The following is a 14,845-nucleotide window of genomic DNA, read 5'->3' on the forward strand; positions in this document are numbered from 1 at the left end:
CAAATTAAATTCAGCTTTATAATTTGGGAAATGGCAGGAGATGACAGCTTAAATTTTCACTGAATAGGAACATGCTATTGACATCTACTTTAGCACTGACTAAAAGAAAACACATATACACACATGCACAGTTCGATATACAAACATCCCCAGCAGGGGGCATTAGTTAGTTAAAAACACGAGATCAGTCTCACAATTAGCCCAGACTTGTGAATGTGTACCATTGCCATAAACAAATATTTTTTGTTAAAATAATCCTCAATGCCTATTTTTGCTGCAGTGGCATTATTTAGAATAAAAGAGCAAGAATGCAATGTCCATGTCTAATACAGATCAAAAGCAGCTGATAATAAAGATGGGGAAGGCAATATATGATTGACAGCTCGGATTGTAAATGCCTTTATGATGGGTATGGATGTGTTAATAAAAAAGAATTTGGGTTTCATGTTTAGCTCCAAAACAAACACTAAAGCAACAAAATGGAGTTTTGCACATATATACTGGGCAGACAATCCCGATAAATGTAGTCATGCCTTGGACATCAATTCATAGAGTGTACGTTGGCTAGTGATGGGTGCATTTGCAGATGAAGCTCATTTAAACTTTCTGCAGTTCTGATCATTTGGGCTGTAAGTCTCGAAAAGGTGGCTCTACCATGTGGGCCAGTGATCACCAACCAGTGGCTCGCAGGCAACATGTTGCTCATCAACCCCTTTGATGTTGCTTCCAATGGCCTCAAAGCAGGTGAGCATTTTTGAATTTCTGGCTTGGAGGCACATCTTAGAGCAGGGGTGCCCAAAAGGTAGATTGCAGTGTCCCAGTAGATCACTTTAAAGTTTCTGGTAGACCTCGAGGTGGAATGCAGTGGGATCAAATCCCGCCACATCTTCCCCCCAGCATACTGGAGCTTTTCAGTGCGGCTTTTTCATCCCAGTATAGAAGATTGTCCCCACCGGGCCACTGTATATATTTGTTCCTACTATATATGTTTCTGTGTGCAGACTAAAAAAGTAGGCCATGAAGAAGGGAAGTAAAAACTACTACAATCCTTTCTCATTACACTTAACTTGAATTTGGTACTTGAATAATGTTATGTGGGTATTAAATGTGAATTTGGCACTGTATTTATATATTGCATATTAGCAATTATATGTATATTTGTTAAAGGAGACATATCCTATAAAAAATTATGAATGTTCCAGTGAATTATACTCCTCTAGATATTGAAGGATTGTGCTTAAAAATGTTGTGTTTCAAACTGATTTTTTGAGAAATTCCCCCAAAACCCCACTAGCCCCGCCCATCTGTTCCACTTCCTGCTGGCTGAATTCTCTGGATGTGCAGGGGAGCCGGCAGCCCTCTGTACAGGCAATGTAGGAGAGGAACCAATCAGCAGCTAGGCTGACCTGATAGGGAACTGAAGCCTGTCTTTGCTTGTGTGCCAGCAGGGCTGTGATTGGCTCTCCCCCTCCCACTGTGCTTCTGGCAGGGACCGTTAGGACACGCCCACTCTTCATTTCACACACCGACAGAGAAGCAAGAGGATCTATAGGGAGCTCCAATAAAGGGGCCATTTTTACAGATAGGATTAATATTTAGCACAAAGGGAAACCAGCACCGTATATTATTCATAATTGCCTACAAAATTAGGGTTTTCCCCATTTATCTGTCTTCTTTAAACATCAATTGATAACTTTTCTTGCTTATTGCGCCAAATGATAGATGTCGCTCCATAATTTTTTTTTTATATTTAAATGTTGCTAACAGGTAAAAATGGCTGAGGACCCCTGATATAGAGCCACTTCTACAGAATCCATCTATTTGGCCTTAAGGTCCCCATACACGGTAAGATCCGCTCGCTTGGCGAGATCGCCAAGCGAACGGATCTTCCCCTGATATCCCCACCTACGGTTGGGCGATATCGGGGAGCTTGAGGTTAAATAAAAAATAATCCGATCCTTTGGCCCTGTGGCCAATTTCAGGCCAGATATCGGTCGGCCAGTCCGCTCGTTTCTGCCCCTACACGGGCAGATAAGCTTCCGAGTCAGTCCAAGGGACCGATATCGGCAGCTTCTATCGGCCCGTGTATGAGGGCCTTTAGAGCTAATAGGTTGGAGAAATGGCATACATTGGTATGATTCTTCCAGTCTGCCAAAGCATTGCCTCAAGAGTATTCACTGACACTGGTGCAACTGTATAACACAAAGGGGCAAATTTATCAAAATGTGAGTTTAGAGCTTAGTCATTAAAATGTACCCACGTTCCTTTCATTCCTATTGGATTTTTAAAAGTTTATTTATCAAACGGTGAGTTCTAACTTTCACCCACTGATAAATATGCTTTTAAAAATGGCCTACAATTGGGCATTAGGTAACCCCAATCCCCTCTGATCTGCTAAGCGCGAGCAATGACATCCACCGCTCAGTGCCCACACAGGGCAGATTTTGTTCTGGTGCCATGAAGCCCTAATCAAAGAACAGTTATTGTAACACAACAATAACCAGATGATTTAGCAGTTTTAATACAGATATAAATAGGTATAGACAAATTTTGTTGCAATTGGTCTTCATTTTTTATTTAGCTTTTTGTTTAGCAGCTCTCCAGTTTGGAATTTTAGCAACTATCTGGTTGCTAGGGTCCAGGTCAAGGTCATACTGGCCCACTAACCCACACTCCCGGGCAGAATTTATGGGTGCTCCTTCTGACCTCCCCCTGGTTGTGTCCGCAAAGTAGAGAAGTGAAAGGGTTGTGACATTGGGTACAGCCTGTGAATGAGCTCATGAGTGAGGTGGGGGCCCTGAGGGGGTGTGTAGCCCTGGTGGGCCCTGGAGACCCCAGTCTGATCCTGGTCAAGGTTACCATAGCAACCAGGCAGTGGTATGGATGAAAGGTAACACAATAAATAGAATGATAAGTAATAAAAGGCAACAAAAGAACTGTAAACTCACTAAAAAATAGCTTTTTGGCTGCTGGGGTCAGTGACCCCCTACTAAAACTGGAAAGATGCAGAACAGGGAGTGAAGTCATTAAAAAACTAACACCAAAAATGAAAACCAGTTGAAAAGCCAAAAACCAGTTTGAGTGAGATGTTAGGGGAAAACATTTGCTGCACGCAGGGCAATACACCCATGTGTAAGTGTAAAGAAGAAATCAGGCCTATAAAAAACAGGGCTGGATCATTATATCTCTCATGACATGGAGCTGGTTGATGTTAACTGTAAATCTGTTTTTCACCCCTGTACCATGTGTTCAAGCTTTGTAAGCTATGTTGTGCACTTGTTGTGCTATATGACTAATTAAATATAAGGCAATATAACTGGATGCTGTGGGTTAGCAAATTGTGTAAAACTGCATCAGTATTCATCATTTTTTGGCTTAGTTTCAAATGAGATAATGGGAAGCCCCTCCCTAGAACTTGGTAGTGGGTGTAGTTAGAGGTGTGTCCTATTGCCAACCCCTTAGTTGTCTTAATAAAGCACACATGAATATGTTCTGAGGTCTGCTCTTGCATGTGAGAACAATGCCACCCAAGAGGAACAGAAAGCGGCTAGGTACTCGGGGTGAGGGAAGTGGAGACTCTGGGGTTGGGATGTTTGAAAGGAATGATGCTGTGCAGGAGCAGAAGAAAGAGAAGATTAGACTGTTCATGCAGGACTTTGTGCAGCAAGGTATGTTTAAGGATCTAAAATGTCTTACTCTCTAATACAGAGGCTCACTAATAATAGTTATCTGTTTAGTTGCATTGATCTGTGACTTACTCTTCCTCTGCCCCCTCAAAGCCCACAACTATAGTTTAGAGTCTGAACACTTTATGAGCAGGTGTGCATTTGCACAGGTTCCAACATTCTCCTATTAAGAGGGAGAATCTAGAACAGCTAAGAACCTGCATGGCTAATTACTAGCCTGTGCTGCATTATAATGAGCAATATGCTATGCAACTAAACTAATCATCCATTTAGTGTGTTGAGGTGGCACACTACTGGCTGATACCCTTAAAGGGGTTGTGCACCTTTGCGTTAGCTGTTGATATAGAGAGTAAAATTGCAATTGGTCTTCATTTTTAATATTTGTATTTTTTTTTTTTTTTTCCATTTCACTTTTTGTTTAGCACAGTTTGGAATGCCCAGGTTGTTAGGTCACTAGGGTTCATCTTACCTTAGCAACCATGTAGAAAAATATCAAAGCAAAGCAAACAATAACAATAATTGGCAAGGTTGCAAAACAGGCAGATCTACCAATTTCAGGCTAATTTGATTGTTTTGCCCCATTGGCCTAAAGGACTTGAATCTGCAGCTTAAATCTGCCTGTATATGGCCACCTTAAAGACCTTGTGGGCATTATGTACTAAGGGACCATAACTTGCACTAGTGCAGGACACTTAACTAAACTTTGTTCATGGCAGGAATTTGTAATTACATAGTGACAATGCTATAAGAGTGTTCACAGAACCATGTGCTATAGTCCAGGTCTGGTGCATACATTAAAAACAGTATCCCATGTGCTGCAGCCTTTTCTCTTTTGCTGGGCTGGATAGATTGTCACAATCTGTTATTGACCAGTGACCGCCCCCTATGATTTAACCAACCAATCCTTTCTTGGAAGGAAGCAGAATTGGGTCACAAGGGAGAAGTGTAACTTTGTTACAGATTTTTGTGTCATTTGCAAAAAAAAAAACTTGCCTTGACACAATTACACAGCTACTATCAATTATGAATATAAACGGAAAAAGCCGCCCAGTATGGATCCCTGGGATAAACCACCTATTACATTTTTTTTTTTTTTTTTCAATTTAGGCTTAGCCATAACTGTCTAATATGGTTTAAGCAAAGTATTAGCCATGCCACTGCCTTCATAACCAGTCCTAAACTTTGCAGTTCCTTGTATACCACATTTAATGACCATTGTACCAGTGGAGTAGCACAACACATCAGCTATTGGAGTGCATGCTCCTCAGTGAAAACAGTGATGCTGTATAGTACTGCTCTTGTATAATTCATCTTCCAGAGTTCCCAGACCAGTTGGCATGGGTGGGAGGAGGTTCCTGTAGACTCTGACTGGTGGGTGGGACTGCAATGTAATACAAAAGAAGACCACATAAGCCTTCCTTAAACTCAGGTGGTCAGATGGGACCTGCAGTGTCAAGAGCGATACGCCTAAAGAAACATATCACCTTTAGTGGAACTGGGTGAGGGCACCCCACAACATAGGAAGATCTAGCAGTAGGACTATAGGAGTAGAGTAGCTAAGCGGTTCTTGACTCCAACAAGAAAAGTGGTGGGATGTGATTGATAAGCCCTTTAAAATCACTTTGGTCAGAGCTGGTTTGAGTAATGGCTAGGCGCTCGGCTAGACAGACCAAAACCTGTAATTGGAGTACTGGCGAGGTGGTAGCTAAGGCTGATCAAGCTGATGAAGTGGATGCCTGTGAGAGAAGTACTTTCAGGAAGTGGCTGACGTTTGTGTCTTGGGATAAAAGTAGGCCAAATGTAGGCTAATATAAATTTAGTTATCCTGTTTTGATAAACCATGTGTTATCATTGTAGAGAACTACTAAAGATGGATTTCGGCAATAAACCTGTTAAATGTTATCAGGACGTCGGCATTTCCTATAAAATGTAAAGTTTTGACATAGCTTAATTTTTTTAATTACTTATTGGGTCAGTAGATTCCCAGCAAGATGAAGGGTTCCCATTTCTAAGTGTGGCACATATTTAAATACAAACTCAACTAACCTAACCACTGTGCTTAGCCTGCTGCTTCTGGCACTGCTGCTCCTACATTTGTTTCCCTTAACTCTTAATGCTTTCTTCATTATATTATCTTATGATATTTTAGAGAAAATATTCCACATTTAAATTTTTTCTTTTTTACGTATAAATCTGTCTGTACCCTAAGCGGTGAATGATTTGCAGTTATAGTCCAAAGGCAAATTTTCCCTGTGTTGATAACTGAGCTCCACACACACTAATTATATAACTTTATTGTATATTTCCTTCCCAATTCTATGGCATCCTAGGAAAAGACCGATTAGCTGAGTTAAAGAAAGATCTGGAATCTTTGAGCACTACAGCAGATAAAGCTTTGGAAGTGGAGCTCTTGAAGATGCCCCTGGCTATCCGGCACATGAAAGTACAAGACTATCTCAGTAAGTGATGGTGTTCTTTAATAAATCGCTGCCTTCTGCCACATTCAGATCTTGGCACCCATCAACATTTAGTTTAATTCTGTGAAGTCCGTCTCCTAGAATTTGCTTTGGTGGTGACACTTAAAGTGATACTGATAAAAAAAAAAAAAAAAAAAACTTACCGTGCATAAAGTTACCTATAGGTCATGTTGATCATTTTTCATCATTAGGGCTGCTTTTGTAAGTAATTGTTACTTGAGGTTCCTAAACCTGACTGTTTTACCAACCTGACTGCCCCTTCTCAGGCTGTCCGTTATAGCGTCTAATGATAATGGACTACTGCTGCACAAATATGGCAGCCCCCTCATAGAGGAACATGGGGGATCAGATAGGTAATGTAAATGCATTGGGCAAATACTTGGCCAAAATTATAAACAGCATGCAAAGACAATGTTAGGCTAGAAATGTTGAACATTATGTTGTGTGCTTCTGTACCAGCCCAAGGCAACCACAGCCTTTAGCAGGGAAGATCTGCAGGAAGATGCCCCCAGTAGCTCCCCATCTTCTTTTCTGCTGATTTACTATACATGCTCTGTGCTGCTGTCTATTACTGAGCTTAGGGACCAATGCACAATATACTGTGTATATAGAATATGAATGTCACAATATAAGACTGATTTGTAATTTATTCAGATTCACATTACATGATACTTCTGAAACCAGTGCAATTAGCATCAGAACTTAATAATCGGCCCCCTGGCATCAGTTTGTTACAGGCCAGCCTCTCTTTCTGCTTGATAATTTGCAACAATCCCTAAGCTTAGCTTCTCAATAACTGCTCAGAGCCCACTGAGCCTGTGCGTGTCACTGGCACTTGGGGAGCTCCTGTGACAAGTTTGAAGTCCTAGATCGTTGCTGCTACTGAGATGCTGAAACTTTAGGCTGTTGCAGTAAGTACAGTATATAAAATATGGCATTTTTAGCCATACTCATATTTAGGTGTCATCATAGAACAAAAAAGTGAAGGTTAGATAATTGTATCCTCTTTGTAAAATGTCTCCTTTTTATATTTATTCCTTTTTTTATTCTAGGCTTAATGGGAGGTGACAAGACTGCTGTTGCCGCAGCTGCAGTGAAGGTATCTGTTATAATTACCCAAGAATTCAAAACATTAAGGCATAAAAAATGAAGACGCATGATTAAAATGTTACCCTACACCCTTATGTGAGCAAAAATGTATAGGAAGCCTATGGGGAACCCAATACCCTGCTACAATATCAATGAATACCACACACTGATTTTTCTAATTAAGGCATTTAACTCTTTGCAGTGTGTGTGTGTGGGAGTACTATAATATGTGCAAGAAACATTTGCTCCAGGTCTCTCTTGCAGAGCATTTTATTGGCTGATAAATTTTATGTTCAACTTAAGCCAAATGAGTAGGGTTATTACTGAAACTGATTATGCCTATTCCTTTATGGGAAACTATCTATCCAGCAAGTTCCGAATCATGGGAAAGCCATCTCCCATAGACTCTATTTTAGAAAAATGTAAGTATTTTTTTTTCTCTGTAGTAATAAAACAGTACCTTGTACTTGATCCCTACTAAGACATAATTAATCCTTATTGGAGGCAAAACAATAATATTGGGTTAAATGGTTTAAATTTTTTAGATTTTTTTTTTTTAGGTAAATCCTAAAATTTGTGATCCAAATAACAGCAAATACCCCATGTCCAGAACATTCTGGATATTTACTTACTACCCTCTCTCTCAGGTAATAAACACTGTATAAATAAGTCTTTTTTTCCCCCGAATAGCTGCCTGTGTGTTAGTTTTATGTTTATAGAAGTGCAAGGTTAATTATATGAGGGGGTTAACTTAGCCCCTTTTTAAACGAGGACTGAAATTCCAGCCATAATTTGTTGCAGATACACGTTATTGAAAAATATTTCTAATTTTAGCCTTAAAAATATTATTCCCATGACCCGACATGGGAGATCTCGGGCAAGTCCTCCCCCCAACCCCCAATACATGGTATTTTAAGCTGCCGACTCGGTCTAGAGGGGCCAAGCCAGCAGCTTTATCAGCCCAAGAAGCTTGCTTTTTTTAACTTGGGGCAACATAATGGAACAAGTGTGCAGCTCTGTGTCTGATTATTCTTTCTACATGCAATAAAGTCACACTATTAAGACTAAGTCATACAGCTAAAGTATATGTTCTTGCGCATTGCTCCAGATTTTTCTTTTGTCCCTGAGAATATCACTCACAACATTTTTTCATATCTTTTGTCATAGGCACAAAAATATTAAGTGTATTGCATCTTTAAGAATTTTATTTTTTTTCCTTTGAACAGCTTGACTGTTCTGTTGATGAACTCTCTGAGCCAAAACTAGTCAGAAAAAGCAGTAAGAAGGGTAAGTATGGATGAAATGTAATTTAGAGAATTAGCATTCACTGAGGGATTTAAAAACACCTTTTATTTCCCATTCCAGTTAAGGTCACCACAAATGTAGAATATCAGGATGACATAAGAACAAAAGTGATGACAACGACAGGGAAGACAAGGACTGTACAAAAGGTATCATAGAAGAACAGTACAACTGACTGTGTTGGTTTCTGGCATTTATGTACATGTTGAAATGATGTGACAATGCAAAGGTACCAGGCATAATGCATTCAAAGCACAACTAGTATTAAACATTAGCAAATCTGTTGATACTTAACACTTTTCTAGGCTAGCAAGATATGCCACAGAAGATTTCGGTCCCTTAGACCGATTCGGCAGCTTATCGGCCCGTGCAGGGGCAGCAACAACGGGCCTGCCCTACCAATAGCTGGCCTGAAATCTGGCTGATATTGATTGGGCAGGTTAAAAAATTCTGTTGGATCGCGGACCACATAGGCTCGTTGATGCGGTCCCCAAACTGACTGCACCCATTACCATTGTTATAATTCGATTGAATTAGCCTAAATTCCCCTGATATTGGCCACCTGTAGGTGGGGATATCGGGAGAAGATCCGCTTACTTGGGAACCTCGCCAAGCAAGCGGATCTTGATGTGTGTGGCCACCATTACTGTGGTGACTTTGCCAAATAATTCAGGTGGTGTTGCACTTTATTGTATGAGCCTGTCTGTGACATTAGGAAAATATCAACCTTAAAATCATTTAATCAATTGATATCTTGGTTACTATGAGAGAGCTGAAGATTTCCATACAGAATTTGATATTACTAGACTGCTCTAGTTATACTGTCTTCTTGTATGATATCGCATCGCCTTTCCTAATCTGCTTGCACCGATTCTTAGATTCTTCATGAACTTAGGTTCATGAAACCACAATTTTATTTTTTTTTTTTTTTGAGAAAAAAATCATATTTTTCAAAGCCAGGTTCTCGTGCTGTTTAGGATCGTTCGGATCTGAAAACTTTTGGACTTTCGGATTGCAACCACAATATATACTTACAACCAAGAAAAGAATTTTCATGACATTTTCGAACATCAGAAATTATCTTGGTTACTCTGAATTTTTTCCAAACGTAATTTTAAACACCCAAAAATCGTGGTTTAATGAATGGGCCCCTTAGTGTCTGTGGTAAGGAGCAAAAGATGTTCTAGAATCCGATCTGGTCATGCCAACATGAAATACATGGCTTTCGATTACTGAGAGGTAAAGTTTAGTCCTGCAAGTCCTCTAATAACTAGTTTTCTGCAATGGCTTAACTTCTATTTACATCAATGGCTGTATTTTAAAACACCCCACTTCCACAAACCCACAGTTATGTATTTATTTTAGGTGCCAAAAAGCAAATCTATGCTTTCACTTACCGGTAAAAACAGCAAGAAAACTACAGCTCTCACCAGGTATTAATTACTTTCATGAAACATCCTGTAGATATTTAGCACTTTTCTGCGCCTAGAACTTTAATGTTTAAAATAAAACAATCTTATCAGTAAGATTTAATTAAATCCCTATCACTGTAGTGTGTGATATCTATGTATTTGGTCTTGTAGTGCAATTGTACATTATATTGTAATTTTATCCACTTGTGTTTTGGTGTTACTGTTCCTTTAAAACCATATAGACCCTTAAGCTGGTCATACACGGGCGATGTTGCCAAGCGAGAGGATCTTCACCCGATATCCCCACCTATATCGGGTAGCACGTACCTTAAAAAAAAAATTATCCGATTGTTTGGCCCCAGGGATTACATTTGCAGCCATGGGGCAGTCGGTTCGGCGACCGCATCAACGAGCCGATGCGGTCCCCGATCCGACTGGATTTTCTAACCTGGCCCAATTTCAGGCCAGATATCGGTCGGCCAGCCCGCTCGTTTCTGCCCCTACACGGGCCGATAAGCTGCCGAGTCGGTCCAAGGGACCAATATCGGCAGCTTTTATTGGCCTGTGTATGGGGGCCTTTAGGCTTTAAGGAACAGTAACATCTAAAAAGTATATAAAAGTAGTTACATAGCAGGTAAGTTAAAGTACCATTGTATTTTACAGAGCTTCTGTTTTCTGCTATAACCTGTGCCGTTTCTACTTTTTTGCAGCTTGAATGGTTGCACTGCAGCTTCTTTAAATAAACTATAGGGTTGATTCACTAAAGTGCGATAAAACAAGTGCTATTTATAGCATGCATTAAAAATGTTCTCACGTCTTAACGCACAATTCACTAAAAGGATATTTGCGTTAATTTAGACGCAATGTTGTTATGTATGTTATTTAAGTCGCGAAGACTATTTTTGTGCGGTATTTGACGCAGCACGCTATTAACACACGTGCGCTACTTATAACACGCACGCCATATTTGCCATACACAGCATTACGTTCATAAAACTACTTTTTTTGAAAATGACCATTTCCCTGCAAACTGGAGGCTGCATCACTCTAGGGCCAACACAGACTTGAATAAATCACACTGCAAAGTCCTTATTGTGTTGCCAAAAGCTCATGAACTGTACTTTTCTATAATTACCGCCTGCCCCAAGTAGGTGTTAATTTTCGCATAGACTAATGCGATATTTAGCGCGTCTAAGTGTTTGTGAATCATGCGTTAGTATTATTTCTGTGCGAGAATTAACGCGATGCGGTAAAATTAACACATTCGGTTGCTCGCTGTTTAACGCACGCGATATGTGACTTAACGCATGTGATAATACTTTAGCGTATCGAGCGTTTTTTTCACATCAATTTTACAGAGTTATTGCACTTTAGTGAATCAACCCTTATGAGTCTTTCTGTAGCAAACACACAACTTTCACCAGTGCAGGGTAACCGTACATTACATTTTAATTTCTTGAAAGCTTTCATTTTTTTGGTGTTATTGTTCCTTTTAAGAGGCTCAATCTAGCCCTGTAGTAGTCTCCCACACAATATAAACCAAATACTGTGTCTTAAAATAATGCATTTATTGTGCTTCTAGGTCTGTATCTGCCACACCTATAGACAAAGCTTCTAAAAAGTTATTGGTAACCAATTCATCCAGCAAACCAGCTCAGCGCTCATCAAGGTAAACCCATCTAGCAGTAGATCGTGTTTTGCATGTCCCTGACTGTTAAGGTACCATATATAATCATAACGCTGCTTTTTGCTCAGATACACAAAAATACTAGGATCTGCCATAACAACCTGTTCTGTAAGAAATGAAACTACAGTTCTACAAGATGTAATACCTTCAGACAAACCTTCCTGGTGCATTAAGTACAGTTGAGGATTATGATTATATATATTTAACTGCTTATAAATCTGTAGGAAAAAAGGCACTGTAGCTAAGGAGGCCCAGTATTAACAAAATAAGTTATTTAGCACCGCAGAAAAAAATGCTGTATCAATGCCACACGCAGCTCTAAGTTATATTTGTTAAAAGGAGAGGCAAATGGGGGGGGGGGGGGGAAAGTAATTGAGGTCAGGCCATAGGTGTTTAGGAGCATTAATATAAGGAGCTCTAGGCCCAGTGGCCTTTCCCTGTCCTCTCTGAATTGAATCTGCTGGCTTTTTATGAATTTATATTTTGTCCAGTTAGGCCCTTGTTTCAAAATAAATTTTTTTTTTTCATTCCCAGAACAGCAATGACTCCACTCTCCCGTTCTGCCCGGAGTGATGCCGTTTTTTCCTTTGGAGATGGTACATTTTTGGATGAAGGTGTCCCTTTTGTTAAAATACCACTGGCTGATGGGCAGGTAAAACCAACACATTAAATGAGGAGGGCTTATCCTCTGTAGTGTACGGTGGATATGGAGCATCCCTATCCTAGCAATATTTGGGCAGTCAGTAAAGAAGGTTTAGTACTTAGGAGATCTCTACTTAGTGATCCCAAACACTTGAAACCCTGTCCACTAAAAGCATTAGGAGGCCCCTATAACAACCATCTGATGGAAGAATAGGGCACTTGTTGCTTCTTGTGGTAGCTGTGAGATGGCAGTTTGCTGGATTTGTACCTTTATAAAAGCACAGACAGGGTTATGTCCGTTATTCATGTTTGTGGCCAAGTTTAGAAAACCTACTTTAATCAGTCTCCGAGCACACAGGCAGGAGCCCCTACCTCAGCCCTTCAGGATAAAGCAAAACCCAGTTTGTATTCAGTCTCATGGAAGTTTGCAAGCATGGCCTTGTTTCTCTCTCCCAACCCCAAGTATGACATAGAGGAAGACTGACTTTAAATGGCCCATTGGAATATATGTGCAATTCAGACATATGCTAACTTGCCATCCTCTTTTGTGTGTGTTCAGACTGTGTTTTCAGCTGGAGATGACTTGGACAGTCTAAATGTGGAACTACTGAGAGGAGATACAGTGCAGCACATTCACAACCTGGTGGTAAGAAAGATGTCGGTTACACTGGCACCCTTTGCTTATTTAATTTAAAGGAGAAGGAAAGGTATAAACTAACTAATTTTTATCAGAAAGGTCTATGTAAATCAGCCATAAGCACTTGCAGAAAAGCTGAACGGAGTCCTCTATCAAAAGAAACACAGGATTTCTTTTCTTCTTTTTTTGTGTAAACATGTTCCTTGGTATCAGACTTCCTGCTCTTAGAAAAATCCTTCAGGGCACAGTATGAGTCTGCTCGGTTTGCTCCTCTCTCTCTCTGCTCACCCTTCCAACTGTGATCAGACCTGGATTTGTGACAGAGCCACAAAGGCACGGGCCTAGGGCGACACAAATTAAGGAGCGTACCTAAATTTGCTCGCAGATGGAGCACTGGGAACAGAACACGCAGAAAACGTAAGTGCGTCCTGTCCCCAGTGCTCCGCATGCACAATCATGAGGGGGGTGGGGAATTAGGGCAGCCTCTGGGCGCCCTCCCAAGAAATCCGGTGCTGACTGTGATATGTAATCCTAGCTACCAGCAGCTTGAGCTACTGAGACCAAGCTAAAACGGCAGCTTCTTTATTAAACAAACCGAGGGAGCTTCTAGGGCTGTTTACTCTGGTATGGTAAGGGTGAAGACACACAGAGCAACTTACTAGCAGCTACTTGTCATGGCTACTAAACACCGGAAAATACCCTTAGACAATAAATCACCTGAAGTTACCTTGCAAGGAAACTTCAGGCGACTTTGGTAAACCAAAAGTGTTGTGTATGCAAATTGGGTAATTAGTTGCCCGCAATAGCAAAGATTTCTGGCGGGTGACTAATCACCCCGTGTGCCACTGCCCTAAAGCTTTCTGCAGAATATAGCATTCTAGGTGGCACTATTGTGGTTAATCTATTGGCAGTAATATGCAAAATGCCCTTTCTTCTCCTTTTAAGTATAAGGATATCAAAACCCTGACCGCAAGCAATTTGAAGAATTTTAAATTTTGGGCTGGACAAATGTAAACTAAAAATGGAAGATACAATTTTTAAAAAAATCAGTCTGCACAGTCTTTCTAGAGTACAAAGCTATGGGTAAGGTCCAATCCAAAATCATCTAAGCCTAATAATGTACCTAACAAACAATATGCTATGTTTACAAAACGTGTCAAATCAATAAAAATGAAAGTATACAAAAAAAAATCAGTCTGCAGTAGTACTACTGTGAATCCACTCACCCAATTGTATTTCTTTTCAGGGCCAGCTAACTAACTTATGTGCAAAAGCTTCCATTCAGCAGCATGGCAATACCCTCTGACTTTTACTAATCACATGGAATTTTTGTTGAATGTTTGTTTTCCACCACAAGTTCTATTAAGTATTAATGTCTGCTTTTTGTACTTTTATCTGTAATTGTTTTGTGTACTAATAAAAACACACACTTTAAAGATTTGGGTGGTTGTTAATGGTACATTCTCTACTTGGAATAAGGTCCTCAGTGGGGTCCCTCAGGGTTCTGTACTGGGTCCACTTTTGTTTAATTTGTTCATAAATGACTTAGGGGAGGGTATTATGAGTAATGTATCAGTGTTTGCAGATGACACAAAACTCTGCAGACCAGTCAATTCTATCCAGGATTTGGCATCCTTGCAGCAGGATCTTGACTAACTGGCAATCTGGGCAGCTAAGTGGCAGATGAGATTTAATGTGGATAAATGTAAGGTCATGCACCTGGGATGTAAAAATATGCAAGCTGCGTATACCCTTAATGGGACTGCACTAGGCAAATCCATAATGGAGAAGGACCTTGGAGTCCTTGTAGATAATAAACTTGGCTGTAGCAAGCAATGCCAGGCAGCAGCTGCAAGGGCAAACAAGGTTTTGAGCTGTATTAAAAGGGGTATAGATTCACGGGAGGAGGGGGT

At 40.3% G+C, this 14,845-nt stretch overlaps 1 protein-coding gene across 1 annotated transcript; it reads left to right on the forward strand.

The window, feature by feature from the left end:
• Positions 1-3,457: 3,457 nt before the first annotated feature.
• cdca9 (cell division cycle associated 9) lies at positions 3,458-14,370 on the forward strand. The gene is given in 10 exon segments (NM_001078925.1): positions 3,458-3,668; positions 6,017-6,145; positions 7,216-7,262; positions 8,479-8,539; positions 8,618-8,703; positions 9,920-9,987; positions 11,549-11,635; positions 12,188-12,305; positions 12,855-12,941; positions 14,179-14,370. Coding segments are annotated over 10 exon segments (891 nt in total). The 5' UTR covers positions 3,458-3,520; the 3' UTR covers positions 14,239-14,370.
• The last annotated feature ends 475 nt before the right edge of the window (positions 14,371-14,845 follow it).

Source organism: Xenopus tropicalis, chromosome 4 (genome assembly GCF_000004195.4).
Source record: "Xenopus tropicalis strain Nigerian chromosome 4, UCB_Xtro_10.0, whole genome shotgun sequence".
Lineage (NCBI taxonomy): Eukaryota > Metazoa > Chordata > Amphibia > Anura > Pipidae > Xenopus > Xenopus tropicalis.